The sequence below is a fragment of the Tachypleus tridentatus genome, chromosome 1, assembly GCF_004210375.1.
Source record: "Tachypleus tridentatus isolate NWPU-2018 chromosome 1, ASM421037v1, whole genome shotgun sequence".
In the NCBI taxonomy this organism is placed as follows: Eukaryota; Metazoa; Arthropoda; class Merostomata; order Xiphosura; family Limulidae; genus Tachypleus; species Tachypleus tridentatus.
Genome location: NC_134825.1, coordinates 69,505,427 through 69,523,204, shown reverse-complemented (window position 1 = coordinate 69,523,204; position 17,778 = coordinate 69,505,427). Strand labels below are relative to the sequence as shown.

Sequence of the window (17,778 nt, the reverse complement as noted above, 5' to 3'; positions counted from 1 at the left end):
AAATTAAACAAATTTTTTCGGGAATATCAGTTTTTTCACACGTTCTGAACTGTACGAACACTTTCTGCTCCTCCTATTTTTGGTTATTTGTTTATAAACAGTTTATTTGTCATTTAATTTACATAAAATTTATGTAGATTTGTTTTAGTTTTATATTTATAATACACAATACTACTATTAGCCTAATCGTGATACTTTTTAAGTTATGAGCAAAATACCACTCGGGACTCAGGGGTACGAACACTTTCTGTCGAAACTGTATCTACACTAGTAGTCCCTAATTTGCAATGAAAGACATAAATAAAGGCATCTACACCTACAACCAACTTCTGGGCTACTCTTTTACCAACCAACTGATCACGTTTCCTCATAAACATTCCTGAACCATACAGCTCAGTCTTCGTGTCGTCAGTTTACAGAATATTGTCCAATTAGTTAATTTAATTTTATCCTTTACCTTAAAGGTAAAATATTACCTTTATCTTTCCCATATCGACCACTTTTTTTTCTACCATTTTGAACAATTCTATTCACATATCCTAGCTCCACGCACAATGTGCATTTCTTTAGTTGTTTTTTAAACATGTTCGAAAGATATTATCCTTTCGTCTGGATGATTTACTTGAGCGTCCATTTCTTTTATTCAACTTAAAACTCCCACTTATTTGCACTGAACACACGAAACATTAGGTTTTGCAATATATCGATAAAAATTACGTTGCGTTAATTAAATTAAAAGATTGCTACATATTTTAAAACGAAAATAACATAACTTTATATAAAATTAAGCATGTGTTTAATTGTTCATTAGTGTACAAATGTAACTTAAAAATAATAAATTGCTAATGCTGTAATTATTATACATATAAATTGGTAAGAAAAGACCGCATTAAATTACAAACATATAATTTATTAGAAAAAACGATTCATAAATATAATTAAAATTCATTAGTATATTTTTAATTGATAAATCACATTTTAAAACATTTATATAGGTTCGAGGATTATATATTTACTCATATCTAGGACGCATCAAACTAAAATAGTTTGGGAACCACTGATATAAAGTAATAGCTTGTATCTGTTTTTCAATGCATATTTTAAAATTATTTTTTTCTTAATTTTCAACATATTGGGACTTTCAAAGTATATGATTGCTGATTGAACTTTACTGTTTATTCAGTGCAATTAACTCAACTGAGGCAAAATGTGTTGATGCTTTAAAAACAGGTTTGGTCAATAAATGCATCATTATAACAATATGTATCTTTTTATCAAGCCCACCGTTGATGAAACTGTATTATCGTACTATTAGTGTTGTCAGTAATTAAGTTTTATTAATTTAACAAACACTATTGGTTTCCCATTACTGTCAGATTTTGTATGAAATTAATTTTTGTTCTCGTCAGCTTGAACTTATGACCAGTACTGCATATGGTCCAAAACTCTGATCAAGAAGTAAGTCATTAAAACTAAAAAAATAAAAACAGATTTAATCTCTATACTTAAAGCTACATCCAAATGTAAACATTTATTTCTTCCATTGCTAAATCTGCCAGCCATTTTGTGTGTTGTTTTCTGTCAGAATAAATCTTCTTACCAGACAGCATGTAAAAATCTTTTAATGTTCCCACTATTTTGATAAATTTGAAGAGAAAGAAAACTACAAAGAAAAAACTTTTTCTTACTTTCTCAGAGTTTTGAAGACAGTGTTCTAAACTTTTGTCGATGGGATTATCAGAGAAGAGAGCGAATCCAGATTGAATACAATCTCGTATACCTGACTCAGCGTTTATAGTCTGGACAAACTCTTCAACCGTGGAAGATCCATCAAAACCGACCACCTAACGAAAAATATGTGACAATTCAAGATAAATTCTATCTTTTGAAGTTACATCAGTGTATCCACTCGCGCCATCTAATGATAAATTCTTAAACTTCGAACTATTACATCCACATAAGACTTACCAAATTCTTTTCTTTGTTTCGTTGTTAAAAAATTATTTTACAATTCACTTTCACATTATAATGACGGCATAACAAACTCAAACAACAATGACGAAATATTATATGACTTTAACAAGGGTACCAAAAACAAATAATCCCATGTGTACTGCAAGAAAGAATGGAGATTAGGCACAGTGCTGTTATTACATTAATATCTTCACGATAATGAAGAATAAAATAATTTATTTCTAAAGTGCTTTTATTTAATTCGGCAGATGACGCTAATATCTCGTATTTAAAAAGCAATAATAATAAAAATTAATTTCTCGAAAATTTCCATGATGACTGTAAAATGTTATGGCTTATCTTTGGAAATTACTACGACGAGTTTTCTGTCTATTAGTTTTGTACCCAAAGAAACGATGATACTTAATGAAATAAGCTTGCAGTTTAGAGGTTGTGTACTCACAAGAATTGTCAGAATTTACAACAGAATAGTGGATCTTTACTCAAAGAAATGTCGTCAAATTACTAAGATAATCTTGGAAATGTTTGAGTGTGTGCTCAAAGATGCTCAGTGTTGATTCGTTCTAGAACAACGATGCAAAATAGACTATTTGCTTTCTGTACACCACAGAGAATCAAATACAGAATTTCTTGACACTGTAAGTCTGGAAAATTTCTGCTGAGTCGTCGTAAGTGGGGTGGGGGTATTAGCTCATTCGTTACTGAATTTAAAATTAAATATTTCTTATCCTTCAGCACAAAACATGACTCATTATTTGATGACTATGGCCCACTTTTTCGATAATAAAGTTTGGAAGCGTCTTGAATTGGTACTGAAAAATCTTTATTACAAATGTACTCGATATCAAGAAAAGCTTGTAAAAACTTTGTACATTTATAATGAAATTTCCCTCACTAGCCCTTCAAGCCTGTCTGTAAACTTTATTATATTACATTATCGCATTATTTTTACATTTTTAACATGTACTTAACAGCAGCTCAGTGGTGAGTCTGAGGGCTTATAGCACTAACAATTCTAGTGGTTTTGTACTTAATAACAAATAAATAGAAATGTAGTATACAGACTATTTTGTAGAAACCAAGATACACAAATAGTTTTCTATATAATTATTTTTATAATTTTTTAAACACCGAGAAATGTTTGTGCTGTAAAACTTTTGGTTAAGTTTGATAAATTAGTTTTCAACTAAAACTGGACCGTACACTTGTACAAAATAATAAACAATCTTTCATATACAGATAAAAAACAATAATCAAGACTAGAATATTCAATAATGGTCGGACTCAGTATAGCGACAGTTAGTTTATTTATTTTTGAATTTCGCGCAAAGCTACACGAAGGCTATCCATCCCTAATTTACCAGTGTAAGACTAGATGATAGGCAGCTAATCATCACCACCTACCGTCCACTGGCCAGCTATTCTTTTACCACCAATAGTGGGACTAATCGTTGCTTTATAACGCTTTCACAGTTGAAAAAGCGAACATGTTTGGTGTGACGCGGATTGCAAATCGCGACCCTTAGACTGACTTGAGCGTCCTGACCACCTGGCCATGTTTGGTCCAATATGTCGTTATAAAAGTCTGGATACTAGAGCAAAGAAAATATAGCATACTTCTTCATACCAGGAAGAAAGAAACGACTGTACCTGTAACATGCTGTTAACAAAAGTCGTATTGCAGTATCCCAAAATCCTGGATTACGTGTGTCAATGAATTTCTTACTATACATATTCATAATTAGATCAGCTTCCACTTATATTAGATTGTGACCCTCATTACAGGGAAGATGATGATACAGAAGCAGGACCAAGGGAGTAAACATATGGAATAGCTACTGTTGGGATGTTACTTTATCAGGAGGCCTAAAAATAATGTAAGTTTACTATAACTTACATCTTACTCACAAGAACTTTGAATATATGAGAACAATGTGCACAAGAAATTGAAAAATACCGCTGAATATATCTAACTAAACAAATACTTTTTACAGCTAAAATATGGCAGTAAATATATGCTTTTTACAGGTAGAATCTGGTAGTAAACATAAATACTTTTCACAAGTAAACTGCGTCAGTAAACATGAATTTGTTAGACGTAAAACCTGGCAGGAAATATCTACTTGTTAGACGTAAAACCTGGCAGTAAATATATACTTGTTAGACGTAAAACCTGGCAGTAAATATATACTTGTTAGAAGTAAAACCTGGCATTTAATATCTATTTATTACAGATCAAATCTGGCAATTTAAACAAAATTAGAAAGTAAGAAAAGAAAGCTGATAAGTTACATCGCGGTTCTTAAAGTTATCTATCAACACTAGTAATAATGTATTTAGAAAGTTTCATCCTTTACCTGGTAAGTACCATTCAGAAAGTGAACTGGTATACTGTGTGGTAGGCAGTGGTGAAAAGGATTTTTGAGCAAAATACTAAGCACCTCCATTCGAGACGGTGGGAACTCACGGCCATTATTTAGCAGCGCCCTCTCAAGAGCTCTTTGGCAAAAAGCTGCGTACCTTCCTGGTTCGGTGCTGTAAATTTAAGTATATTTCTTAAAAATACAACAAAGTGCATCACGAGATAAGCACTTAAAACATGATATAAAGGCTAATAAATAATCGTTGATCCAAATAATAATTATTTGAAATAAATAGAATTCACGAATTATCATTAGCTACTTAGCAAAAAGAATATATCACGGTATAGAAACAATATAAATCTACATAATATTTTGATAAATAAGAATTTTGAATTATACACATGCAATCTGCAATCATATGTTACCCATAAAAATCAGTAATAATATTTTAAAGGAATTTTAGAAATTTAGAGATTACCAGAAATTGTGTTTATGGTTATTAATATATTTTTCAGGCCTAAGTAGCTTTTTTTAATGACTTACCTCTTCACAACTTGAATGAATTCATCTTATTTATTGTTTTACAGAATATTGATATTTTACGAAAATAAAACTAAGTTTTCACAAGACTGGAGGAAAGAAAAAAAAGGTGAAATAGGAATTATTAATAAAACTGGAGAACCGAAAGTGACATAGTAACTTGTGTACACGAGTATTAAAAATATATACCACATTTTAAGTAAATGTAACGCTGTTGATTTAAAGTCAGATTCAAGTTTACAATAACTAGGTACTCATGATTTCATAATTGGACTTCAATCTCAGATATGTTCAATATATCAAAGTTGTCAAACTACAACAGGAAACAGATATTATATAGTTATAAACTGAAATTATTACATCACTTAGATGATAGAAATAATTTGTTAAATTAGGTAAAAACCAAACCATCAGAAAATTAGTTGAAATCACAGAGATACCTTTAACAGTTATACAAATATCATATAATACCAGAAAGCACTCTTATGAAGGTTTGACCAGGTGGCTCCCATACTCAGATTTTGTAAGACAAATTATTTTAAATATTGACACATACATAACCGTTGTTTGTCTGGATTTTTGTTTAAATTTCTTTTAGAACATAAACATCGTGAGTACTGTTAGAATCCTGTGTTTTTTGAATTAGAGCAATTTTAGAATTTCGGCATGATATACACACAGCTAGATCCGACGTTGAGTCAACATACAAAAGTATCACTTTAATGTACATTGGACTAGTGCTGTTGAGTCTAATGTTTTCTTCATAAATAGTTTACGGCTCATGGGAAGTTCTTTTTATTTTATTTTTACTGTGATAAAGTAAGGTGTAACGAAAGCATATTTGATCAGATAATGAAGTTCAACATCGAAGCTAAACTTGCGCAAGCTATAATTGAATATCTTTTTAGTTATTATGGAAGAGTGGTTGCGAAAGTCACTTATCATTTTTAAACCACTTTATCACAGACATTGCATGAATGGTACTTTCTTATTTTTGTGGTCATAAGATCACGCAGTTAAGTTTTAACATTATCTGAATAACAAATGTCTAAACATTACGTTTACTGTGAAACAACGACATAATTTTAAAAAACTTGGGATTTTTAAGTAATATACTAAATATTAAACAATTATGTCTGTTATAAATTACAATGTTTAGATTACATGAATATTTCGAAAGTTTTCTACCAATGATTTAGATGAAATTAATAAAATATCTGGTTAATCGGACGTTCAGATTTGTGATGAATAATTGTAAAAATTCAAAACCTTTGAAATTGTATAAATTTTTATTGGATTTAATAATAATATATAGTTTATTTGAATTTTGCGCGAAGCTATACGAGGGCTATCTGCTCTAGCCATCCTTAATTTAGTAGTGTAAGACTAGAGGAAAGGCAGCTAGTCATCACCACCCACTGTCGATTCTTGGGCTACTCTTTTACTAACGAATAGTGGGACTAACCGTTACATTATAAAGCCCTTACAGCTGAAAGAACGCGCATGTTTAGTGTAACGAGCCCTTGACCCTCTGATTACCCGTCGAGCGCCCTAGCCAACAGGTCATGCCGAACTATGACAACATTCAGAAATGGTAGTGAGGGTGGCCTTGTTGGAGCGATAGCAACCCCATAATGTGGTTTAGCCCCACCCTCCTGCAGCCCCCGCAACCAATGAAGCATGCTTTATATTAAAGCTAGTTCATTTCTTACATATCTATAGGCATGTGTGCCCTCAGGACGACCCAGCATGGCCAAGCGCGTTAAGGCGTGCGACTCGTAATCTGAGAGTCGCGAGATCGCATCCCCATCGCGCCAAACATGCTCGCCCTTTCAGCTGTGGGGGCGTTATAATGTTACGGTCAATCCCACTATTCGTTGGTAAAAAAGTAGCCCAAGAGTTGGCGGTGGGTGGTGATGACTAGCTGCCTTCCCTCTAGTCTTACACTGCTAAATTAGGGACGGCTAGCACAGATAGCCCTCGAGTAGCTTTGTGCGAAATTCAAAACAACAAACAAACAAAAGCCCTCAGGATGTAAAGCGCAGCTTCCTAAGTACCATCACTCCTCTCATCAGGAAGAGGCAGACGCCGTCCCTATTACCCCTTATTTAAAGCAGTTTACTGTTAAAAAAAACAGTAAAAAACTGTAATTATCATTTATATTATGCAGAACAGTATTGTTTGTCCGTAAATAAAATATTAATTACTTTCGTAGAAAGACTACATCTATAAGTTCAAGTTAGATTTCTCTTTAGAACTGTTTTTGTAATAATAAAAAGTTATTTAAATTAAAAATGCGATTCTCAAACGTTAGCAATATTTCGTTATATTATCCTTCCTGTCTTTGCTGTCTAAGGATACCGTGGATTCACCAAAACACTGTCAGCACGAATGAAAGACCGAATGATTGTTTAGATATCGACTGACAACGTTAATATAATGATATGACCTATGGATGAAAGTCAACCGTAGATTCGTGACTGTTCAGTTATTGTGTATCCAATCTTAAATCTATACCTATAGGTGCAACTTTTTCTTTATAAAATGTTAGACGTTGCATTTATTCTGATATCAGTTGTGTGGTTACATTTAGTCTTCACAAAACTGGAGAACAGAGATAAATGTAAAAACAAAGCAGAAGGAAGAGGGATAGAGAAATGGAAACCAATGTTTCAGTAAAAAACAATGGAATATTTTTGACGTAACTGTTTTACTATTTCCATTTATATAGAACTCAAACCAAAATGTTGATGTAGTAACTATTAGTACTGTCTTTCGTTCGGACACTTTAGCAAAATTATTATAGATGCTATAAATCGCATCACGTTTTATTTATGTATTTCATTTTTACAAATGAAAACACTATAACAACCAATAGTAGATGTAGAAGAGTGATAGATACACAACAGGACTAAACCAATTTAAATATACTTTAGGAAAAGTAAGACGTCATGTTTCAAAAACAAAATTATTGTTATAGAGAAGATCGTAGAAAAGCAGGATAAATTAATTATGAATAAGAAAAACATGAGACTTTGGTGATACATAAAACATAAGTTTGTTTGTAGTTCAGCACAACGCTAATTGGCTATATGTGCTGTGCCCACCATAGGTATCGAAACCCGGTTTCTAGCGTTGTAAGTCATACTGCTGTGCCAATGGGCGCAAGGAGGGGCGTAAAGTTTGAGACTTCAGCGAAACTGGAGATCCTTAAAACGAAATGTTAATCACAATAATACTTACGAGGATTCAGCGTTTCGTTCCAGATGAGCACGAAGATACCAGAGAATACGATTCTTAGGAGGAAAGAGCGGAATAGCCAAAGCTAAAAGTTGCCACGCTTGAACAAACACAAACAAAACAGGATTCAACTTGTTCTCAGCTGAATGGGACCGATCAGATGGAATGGTAGACGTCGGGGAAGTCTGCTCTGTTGAGGAAGTGTCACACAGGAACAATGACTGAGTAGCACACAGAAGGAGTTGCTATAAAACGAAATGGGTGTGACACTTTCTTTTTACTCCCGATATAAAAACCTATTGGCTGATAGCACACTCTGGTGAATGGAAACTAAAATCAAAATTAAAAATGCTACTAAATTACTTTACGTGTTATATACATCTTAGTTAAAACAAAAAGTAAATTTTATTTCACGTTTAACTAATTTGCACAAATACCTTATAAATTGTTGCATTGAACATTCCGACATTCCCACATAAAATGTCTAAGAGTTTCGATGAGTTTATCAAAAATACTCTAGTATTTTATCTATAAAAAATGCTGATTTCAGCATCCATCTGATAGTATTACTAGAAATTTCTTATTTTGAAGCTATAGATTGTATAACACATGTCGAAATTAGAAGTAAGGTCTACAGAAAGTAGACGAAACCAGCGACTCAAACAACAAATCTATATAGTAATTTATCAGTTCTATCCATTGTTCAGAAAATTTAGCAAAATCATTGGTTCTGTTACTGAATCTTCTGGAAAAATACCCACAAGCTACGAATTGTTTATCTTAATCAGCAGAATTAAAACCTAACAAACATTTTAGTAGTTAATATTATCTGTTTTAACTTTTTATGTGATTTTAAGATAATATTTCATATAACCAAAGTTCAGAAACTTTCTATACATTGCTCTAAAAATACTTGTAATGTAATTCACGAAATTCTTTGGAATATTTTTTGTAATGCTATGCTACTGCATGTCTCTACCTGAATGATTCGTTTCTTGATGAGAAACTTAAGACATATTTTTTCTAGCTTCTCCTTAAATCATTTTTCGACGTAATTATGCTTAATGTATTCTGTGTTCAAGTGCTACAACCATCTGTAAAATGCAGTTATTGTTCTAGTAAGAAAAATGTTACAAACACGTGTCCAATAAAGAGTCAATTGTTTCTTTATATTGAGTCCTGGTGGTAAGGTACAGAATTTCCATACAATTACATTTTTATGGACACACAAAATGTTAACGTTGAATGAGCTACAAGACTACAACATTCCTACCGTCACTTGGTGTACTAGCACATAGATGAATTACATTAGGAGTACAAAAAAGAACAAGAATTTGAATATTTGAAAAATTTTATGCACTCAAAATCTGATCACCGTATTCTTTTTTTCTTAGCATTTATTTGAGCTTTGTGATGGGCATCCAAGAAACGCAGGTCATTTATTTAGGCTATATATCATTGATTCGCCTATTTATGACTTTATTACATAAGAATCGTTTCAGAGAATCAAGTTTATTCCTTCAGTATTAAAATATCAGTTTAAAGTGTTCAGATTAAAACAGCATTCAGAATAGTTAGTGGACTGATTACCTTTCTTCTAAATAATATATTTTATACTAGACTCCATAAATGCTTTTGAATATATACGTATGTGTCAAAACAGTCCATCTAAAATTTATTAAAAAAAGAGGTGAAGATGTGTGTCTGTTTCTCCCAACGGGAATCGAACGCCTGATTTTAGCGTTGTAAATTCGTCGACAGCGAGGGACAGAGGCGAAGATATAACATGCTTCTAACTTTCTCTGTTTCCTTTGCAGTAGACAGAAATCCCTTTATATGCCATTTACAGTTGTGTTCTTAATTTTAATAAATGTTTATACTTTTTGCTACCAGGTGTTAAAAATATAACATAATATGGGTTTAAAATATGGAGATCAGTAAAATGAGTGAAATCAACATATAGTTCTCGGTGTATTTCAGCTGTTGATCTGTGATAACAGTCAGATATAGACATAGTTCTCAGTGTATTTCAACTGTTGATTTGTGATAACGGTCAGATATAGACACATAGTTCCAAGTGTATTTCAACTGTTTAACTTCAATAATGGGCAAAGTTTGGAACTTTGTCACAACTTCTCTGACCTGTACTCCAAGTTTCTGGGAAGCATGTCGAGACGTTTGTTTAATCAACTGGCAAAATAATTCACTCTGTAGTTCTGGGGTAGAGAGGCACTGTAGCAAGGCATTCTGGGCAAGGGCCACATGGTAATCAATACCTGAAGTGTCCAGTGAAACAGAGATGAAGAGCTGGATGGACTGGAAAGACAAAACATGTCACTTAAACTATGCATTATATTCTAAACCACACATAACGTAAATATGTGGCATTGTGTGAAACTATAGACAATGCAAATATATCTGTTACTCAGTAATCCTGCCTATTACATCGATATGCTTTTTGTGTAAGATTACGAATAGCGCCAATGTATGTTATATTTTTCTAAACCACATAATGAGCTAATACTTGTTTCTGTGTAGAAACATAGATTACAGCAAGTTATGTATATACATTGATATGTGATATCACATAGTATGTCAAAATGTGTTCTGTTAAATAAAAACGACAGGTTACGTAAATCTACTCAGTATTCTGTAAAAGTCAAAGATTAGGTTAATATATAGGTTACTGTTTAAGGTCATAAATTACGTCCCATCTAAATATTTATGTGTTATTTTGTAAAACTACAGCTTATGTCACTATTTCTATTTTCGTAAATAAACAAAGGTTATGTCAATACGTCCATTCTTTGTACAATCATACATGACACAACGTATATCTTTTCGTACGTAACAAAACATAACGTCACACTATACGTTTCCGTTCTAAATAACATTTTTGCAAACCACAGGTTGCATAATTTTCTTTTCCTACTACACCCATTATAGCATTTAATTATCGTAAGATATTGCATTAAAAAAAAATATTTACTTGAAATCAATTACGTAAGTAGATGTCTCAGTGTTATGATAACCTAAGTTTCTCCACTTGTTCATGTGTGTTGAAACTTTGTTTATGATACAATAAATAATATACTTGTACTTCTAAGCTTCTTACACGCCATTAAATGTACCTTATCTGTATTTCCTAAGTGATAACAATACATGATCGTTGCTATACTTTTACACGTCATTAGATACGTTAAATCTATTTGTACTTCGCGAGTTATATAAAGACGTAGCTATAAGAACATAGTTATGTCATACACACAATTAGTTACGTGTATTTAAAATATGATTGTGTATTTGTATTTACACACTGATTAGATGTCATTATCTGGTATTATGGGAATCTTTACTTTGCTTGTGACAATATGTGTTTCCACATATATATCTCTTACACATACAATTGAATGTGTGTATCATTATATGCAGTTAGAATATCCGTAATTCATATATGATAACAATGTGTAGTTGTAACTGTATAATTCTTACTCATCGTTACACATAATTAGAAATAACTGTAATTCGTTTGTGACTACAATACTTGTTTGTATTCTTACACGTTATAGCATACAATCGATGTATCTGTGCTTCGCTTGTGGTAATAAGTTCTTGTACACATGCAACACTACTTTCATAATTCAACATATATAAACTCACGTAAACATTAACAATGCATGCTAAAAGAGCACATGCATTTCTTCGAAGAATTAGAAATACTGGATAATTCAGTAGAAACCTTAAAAATGTGTCAAAAAAGAAATAAAGAAAATACTATAAATTTTACAAGCACCTTAAACAGCTTGATGGCCTCAACTTGAAGTTGATCGGACGGTAAAGTTGTGAGTGGCTGTGTTAAGTTTTCTTTTGTATACAATAATAAAGGATGTCTCCAAATTACACTGTCTGTAATAAAATACAGGAGATATTTTTATAGATAAAGTATTTCATTACAAAACGCTATATTTATCTTAGAAATATTATAATTCTTACAGTTTTGCAACTCACATCTTGCAATACTTTGTTCTCACTATGCATGCGCATATGATCAATATTTTCAACAACTGCCTTCTCGTTTAAGTATGTAATAGTTATAGCTACTAGTATTTTTCCCTATATAATATGTATTAGTGAAAGTTATAACTTAAAAATCATGTGAAAAGCAAATTAAATATCGAACGAGATAATGTAAACTTCATAATTAGGAATAATGTGAGTTTTATGTAAAATATATTTCGTTAATTCATCGCTATGATTGGAAATACAATGTGTATATTCTATTTATTAACTCGTAACTTTAACAAAATTAATACTAAAGCATCAGCATATTAGATGGCAGTTTATTATTATATAAAATTAAAACACTAATCTATAAAGTTTATCAATAATTTAGTTAAAACTTTCTTACTCTCATCTCCATTGACTTCCATTAGCCTGGCTATTAGTTGTTCGTATTGAGTTCCTGCTAAATTTTCACCAGATGACACTACTGTCAAATGATACAGCCAAGCGTCCTACGAAACAGACATATAACAATTTAGGTGCATTAAATGTGTTGCCTACTGATGATATTTGTTCACGGAAAAAAATAAGTTGTTGTCGAAAATGTAAAGCACAAGAAAAGGGATAAAATATTTCGCCAGATGACGCTACTTTTAAATTGTTTTAATGTAATAATTTGAAAGAATAACCGTAAATGATATTAAGACTAAACTGATAAAACCAATACTTGAACAAATGAGGAAAGTACATTGTTTATACAAAGGGGATATTTATCAAGTTAAAGCATTAGAAGGTCTACTAGATCTAATCTTTATTTTGTGATCAAAATTATCTATTTTCTTTCGAGAAATTTTCACGAATATTTCCCCACATATGCTGCATGGCGAAAAGTATGTAGACACCTGACCATCACATCAAATGTGCTTGTTGAACATCTCATTCCGAAACCATGGGCATTAATATGGAGTTGGTCCCCCCTTTGCTGCTATAACAGCCTTCAACCGCCTGGGAAGGCTTTTCACTAGATTTCGAAATATGGCTGCGGGGATTCGTTCCTATTCAGCCACAAGGGCATTAGTGAGGTCGAGTACTGATGTCGAGCAAGAAGGCCTGGCTCGCAGTCGACTTTCCAGTTCATTTCAAAGGTGGTAGATGGGGTTGAGGCCAAGGTTTTGTTCAGGCCAGTCAAGTTTTTCCACATCAACCTTGGTAAACCATGTCTTTATGAACATCGGTTTGTGCACGGGGGCATTGTCATGCTGAAACAAAAAAGAGCCTCCCCAAACTATTACCACAAAGTTCAAGCACACAATTCTCTAAAATATCATTGTATGCTGTAACATTAATATTTCACTTTAATGAAACTAAAGATCCTAGCCCAAACCATGAAAAACAGCCCCAGACCATTATTCTTCCTCCACAAAACTTTACAGCTGGCACTATGCATCCAGACAGTTAGCGTTCTCCTGGCATCTACCAAACCCAGATTCGTATGTCAGACTGCCAGATAGTGAAGCGTGATTCATCACTCCAGAGAACGCGTTCCCACTGCTCCAGAATCCAATGGCGGTGTGCTGTACATCACTCCAGCCGACTCTTGGCATTGCGCATGGTGATCTTAGGCTTGTGGAAGGCTGCTCGGCCATGGAAATCCATTTCATGAAGCTCTCGACGAACAGTTCTTGTGCTGGCGTTGCTTTCCAGAGGCAGCTAGAGATTTGGTAGTGAGTGTTACAACTGTAGACAGACGATTTTTACGCGCTACGCGCTTCAGCACTCGGCGGTCCCGTTCTGTGAGCTTGTGTGGCCTACCGCTTCATGGCTGAGCTGTTGTTGCTCCTAGACATTTCTACTTCACAACAACAATACATACAGTTGACCGGGGTAACTCTAGCAGAGCAGACATTTGACGAACTGACCCATTTGATTGTCAATGTTTGTTTATGGAGAATGCATGGTTGTATGTTTGATTTTATGCACCTGTTAGCAATGGGTGTTGCTGAAATAGCCGAACCCACTAATTAGAAGGAGTGTCCACATACTTTTGGCAACGTATTGTATGTCAAAATCATAAAAGAAATACTGAACATTTAATTTATGCAGTAGTATAGCATCCTAGTAATATCAATTACAAGACGTAATATTTATTGCTATCAAAATAGGTTAATCTTTACTTCAGTTATGATAAATTACTTAAATGAAAGATAAGATGTCAGTCTCTTTCAAATCAATTTCTTGGCTTCATAAACTGTACGTTGAAGGATTACTTTGTAGACCACAAGCACTTCTTTAATTAATCGTTTTGTATCTAAAATACAAACTATGTCTTGAGTTGTATATCTCAGTGCTGCTAACAAACTATTCTACTTCTAACATCTCTTTATTTATCATAGTTAAAATTATAAGTTTACTAATAGTATAAATTGATAAAGCATCAAACACATTCTATATTATTTTCTTCCGAAACTATTAACCATTATACAATGTTTAATCAATACGCTTTTACCATCTCTTGCTTGCTAGTCATCAAAAGATACGTTGGCCCCTGATGGCTAGAGAATATTCCAACAGTGAACTCTGACTTTCTCATCATCTCTTCTTCTTCCTCCTCATCACTGTCAGACACATGGACGACTTCCTCCACCCGAGAGTCTCTCATATTAATCTGGCCCATTGGTGTCTAAAAGAAAGGAAAGCAAAACTCTTTTGGTAAAACGTGATTGACAGTTTGTTATCCACACACATCAGACTTTTAAACTATTAATTAAATTTTCATACTAAGAGATCGTTTTGGTAATTTATGCTCCCTATAAACAAACAAACTGTAGTCTCACCTTTACAATTTTAATGCGTTTGGTTTTTTTAACGCTGAATACGTTTCACAATGTCCGAATCTGGGAACACACCCGTTACTCATTTTCTCAACTTGTCCCAGAAATTGAGATACGCGTAACAGCAAAAATATAGGTGAAAATTCATACCAAAATTTGACCTGTAGAAATTTTCGTAAAAAAAAAACGTCTTCCGTAAAATAAAGGAGAATTGTCAGGTCTGGCTTCATAGAACAAGTCTTGTATGGAATGTGTTTAAATTATTTGGTTGACAAGCATCTCTAATGTTTATTATTGTTTTTTCTTAGATATACAGTCATGTGAAAAAGTTAGGGCACCTTATGAAAGCCTGTGTATTTTTGTAACATTTTTGGATATATAGATAATTAATCTTAATTTTAATAATACTGAGAGATTATAGGAATATAACTAAACAATTAAAACTGAAGAAAAGACTTTTCAAGATCTTCTGTAAATGTAATTCTACAAAAATGCATATTCTAACTGAGGAAAAAGTTAGGACACCCCTACATTTATTCCCACTTAAAATGGATCAACTCACACACAGGTGTATCACACCAGGTGCACATGATTAGAAGATCGTTACTCAGCATTTTGAATGAGGCTTACCCTGTTTAAACCTCAGACATTTAGTTTGGTGTGCTCCTGACTGTTGAAGTGAGGGTGAGCACCATGGTGAGAGCAAATGAGCTGTCCCAGGCCTTCAGATAGAAAATTGTGGTCTGGTAAGGGGTTTAAAATATCCCAAAAGGTTTTAAAATCAGCCATTCTACTGTCCGGAAAATAGCCAACAAGTGGAGGGCTTTCAAAACAACTGCCAACATGCCCAGGTCTGGTCGTCCAAGCAAGTTCACCCCGAGAGCAGACCGCAAAATACTAAAAGAGGTCTCCAAACACCCTAAAATGTCATCACGGGACCTACAGCAGGCTCTGGCTACTGTTGATGTGAAAGTGCATGCTCTACAATCATAAAGAGACTGCACAAGTTTAACTTGCATGGGAGGTGTGCAAGGAGGAAACCTTTGCTTTCTAAGAGAAACATCAAGGCCAGACTGAAGTTTGCCAGAGAGAATGTAGACAAAGACCAAGACTTCTGGAATAATGTTCTTTGGACAGATGAGTCCAAAATTGAATTATTTGGACACCAAAACAGAGGACATGTTTGGCGTAAACCAAATACAGCATTCCAGAAAAGAACCTCACACCAACTGTGAAGCATGGAGGTGGAAGTGTTATGGTTTGGGGCTGCTTTGCTGCAGCAGGACCTGGACAGCTCACAATCATAGAATCCACCATGAATTCTACTGTGTATAAGACGGTGCTTGAGGATTATGTGAGACCATCTGTACGAAAATTAAAGCTGAAGCGGAACTGGACCCTACAACACGACAATGACCCAAAACATACCAGTAAATCCACCAAGGACTGGCTGAAAACTAAGAAATGGAGAGTCTTGGAATGGCTGAGTCAAAGCCCAGATCTTAATCCCAATGAGATCCTATGGGGTGACTTGAAACGGGCTGTACATGCAAGAAACCTCTCAAACAGACCCAGCTGAAAGAATTCTGCATTAAGGAGTGGGGCAAACTTTCTTCAGACCGATGTCAGAGGCTGGTAGACGGCTACAAGAAGCGTTTCACTGCAGTTATTTCAGCTAAAGGGGTAACACTACCTATTAGGGGTAGAGTGTCCTAACTTTTTCCTCAGTTAGAATATGCATTTTGTATAATTACATTTACAGAAGATCTTGAAAAGTCTTTTTTTCAGTTTCAATTGTTTAGTTATATTCCTATAATCTCTCAGTATTGTTAAAATTGAGAATAAATATCTTTATATCCAAAAATGTTACAAAAATACACAGGCTTTTATAGGGTGCCTTAACTTTTTCACATGACTGTATACAATATGATTTACAGGCCGAGATGAAAATACCTCTACAAAGAAATTCGGAAATTTTTCCTGTACAGAAAATGTGTTTATGTTTTTTCTCTTAACTGACAAGGTAGTAAGGCCTGAATCATTCTTCTGTCATTTTTCCAGTACTATTAACCTTATACTTGCATGAGTTAAGTCATATAACATGTGTGTGTGGCAACAGGTTTAATGGAAATGAATAGAGCGATTACCCCAATAATGGCCTCTCAACAAATACAATTACGAGCCCAAAATGCAATAAATTCGTCGTTTTCAACTGAAGAAATAATTTTAATGAAGAATGAATGGCACTCTATTTAGAAAGGCCTCTTTTTTCTTCCTTTTTTTTTTTTGGAATAAATGACCCATATTTCATTTTTAAATTCTTAAATTCTTAAAAGACATAAGAGTTAATGGGATTAACTTAACGGATTTATGACACTGATACATTGGCAGATGCTTAATAAATTCGACACCAACTAATACTTAGTTGACAAAACAGCTATTAAAGTACTCATAGGCCTTCAAGGTCTTCTATCCTAGTTTATATGGCTGTGAACCTCCGGATATAAATCACTTCACTGTAAACAATATACTAAATACAAAGAATACAAAGCTCGCTAGGCTAGGTTGTATATTTTACCAGACTCGCCACCAGTCTGTAGACAACGCTATTAATACCGGAGATACTGCGTCTCGTTATATTATAGTTTTTTTATAACCTGCATGCTGTAATGTCCTTAACATCCAATGTATGAGTACATAATTTACCTTGATATGCTAGTGTAATTTGCTACTGGCAAAAACAGAATCCAATGAAATTATGACAATTGCCATATAAAATGTTTTCCAATGGGGAAGTCATTGTAATATCCTTTCCAAAGGAAAAAAAA

The 17,778-nt window shown here is 33.6% G+C and overlaps 1 protein-coding gene across 1 annotated transcript in view; it reads right to left on the bottom strand.

Moving 5' to 3' along the window:
• LOC143251572 (uncharacterized protein CG43867-like) overlaps window positions 1-17,778 on the bottom strand; it is a 281,765-nt gene that overhangs the window by 15,996 nt on the left and 247,991 nt on the right. Inside the window, exons 17-23 of the mRNA XM_076502847.1 lie at window positions 14,626-14,799; window positions 12,526-12,631; window positions 11,911-12,023; window positions 10,260-10,433; window positions 8,121-8,362; window positions 4,332-4,509; window positions 1,689-1,844 (exon numbers count right to left, since the gene is read on the bottom strand). Of these exons, the coding sequence (XP_076358962.1) occupies window positions 1,689-1,844; window positions 4,332-4,509; window positions 8,121-8,362; window positions 10,260-10,433; window positions 11,911-12,023; window positions 12,526-12,631; window positions 14,626-14,799 (1,143 nt within the window). The remainder of the gene's footprint in view (window positions 1-1,688; window positions 1,845-4,331; window positions 4,510-8,120; window positions 8,363-10,259; window positions 10,434-11,910; window positions 12,024-12,525; window positions 12,632-14,625; window positions 14,800-17,778) is intronic.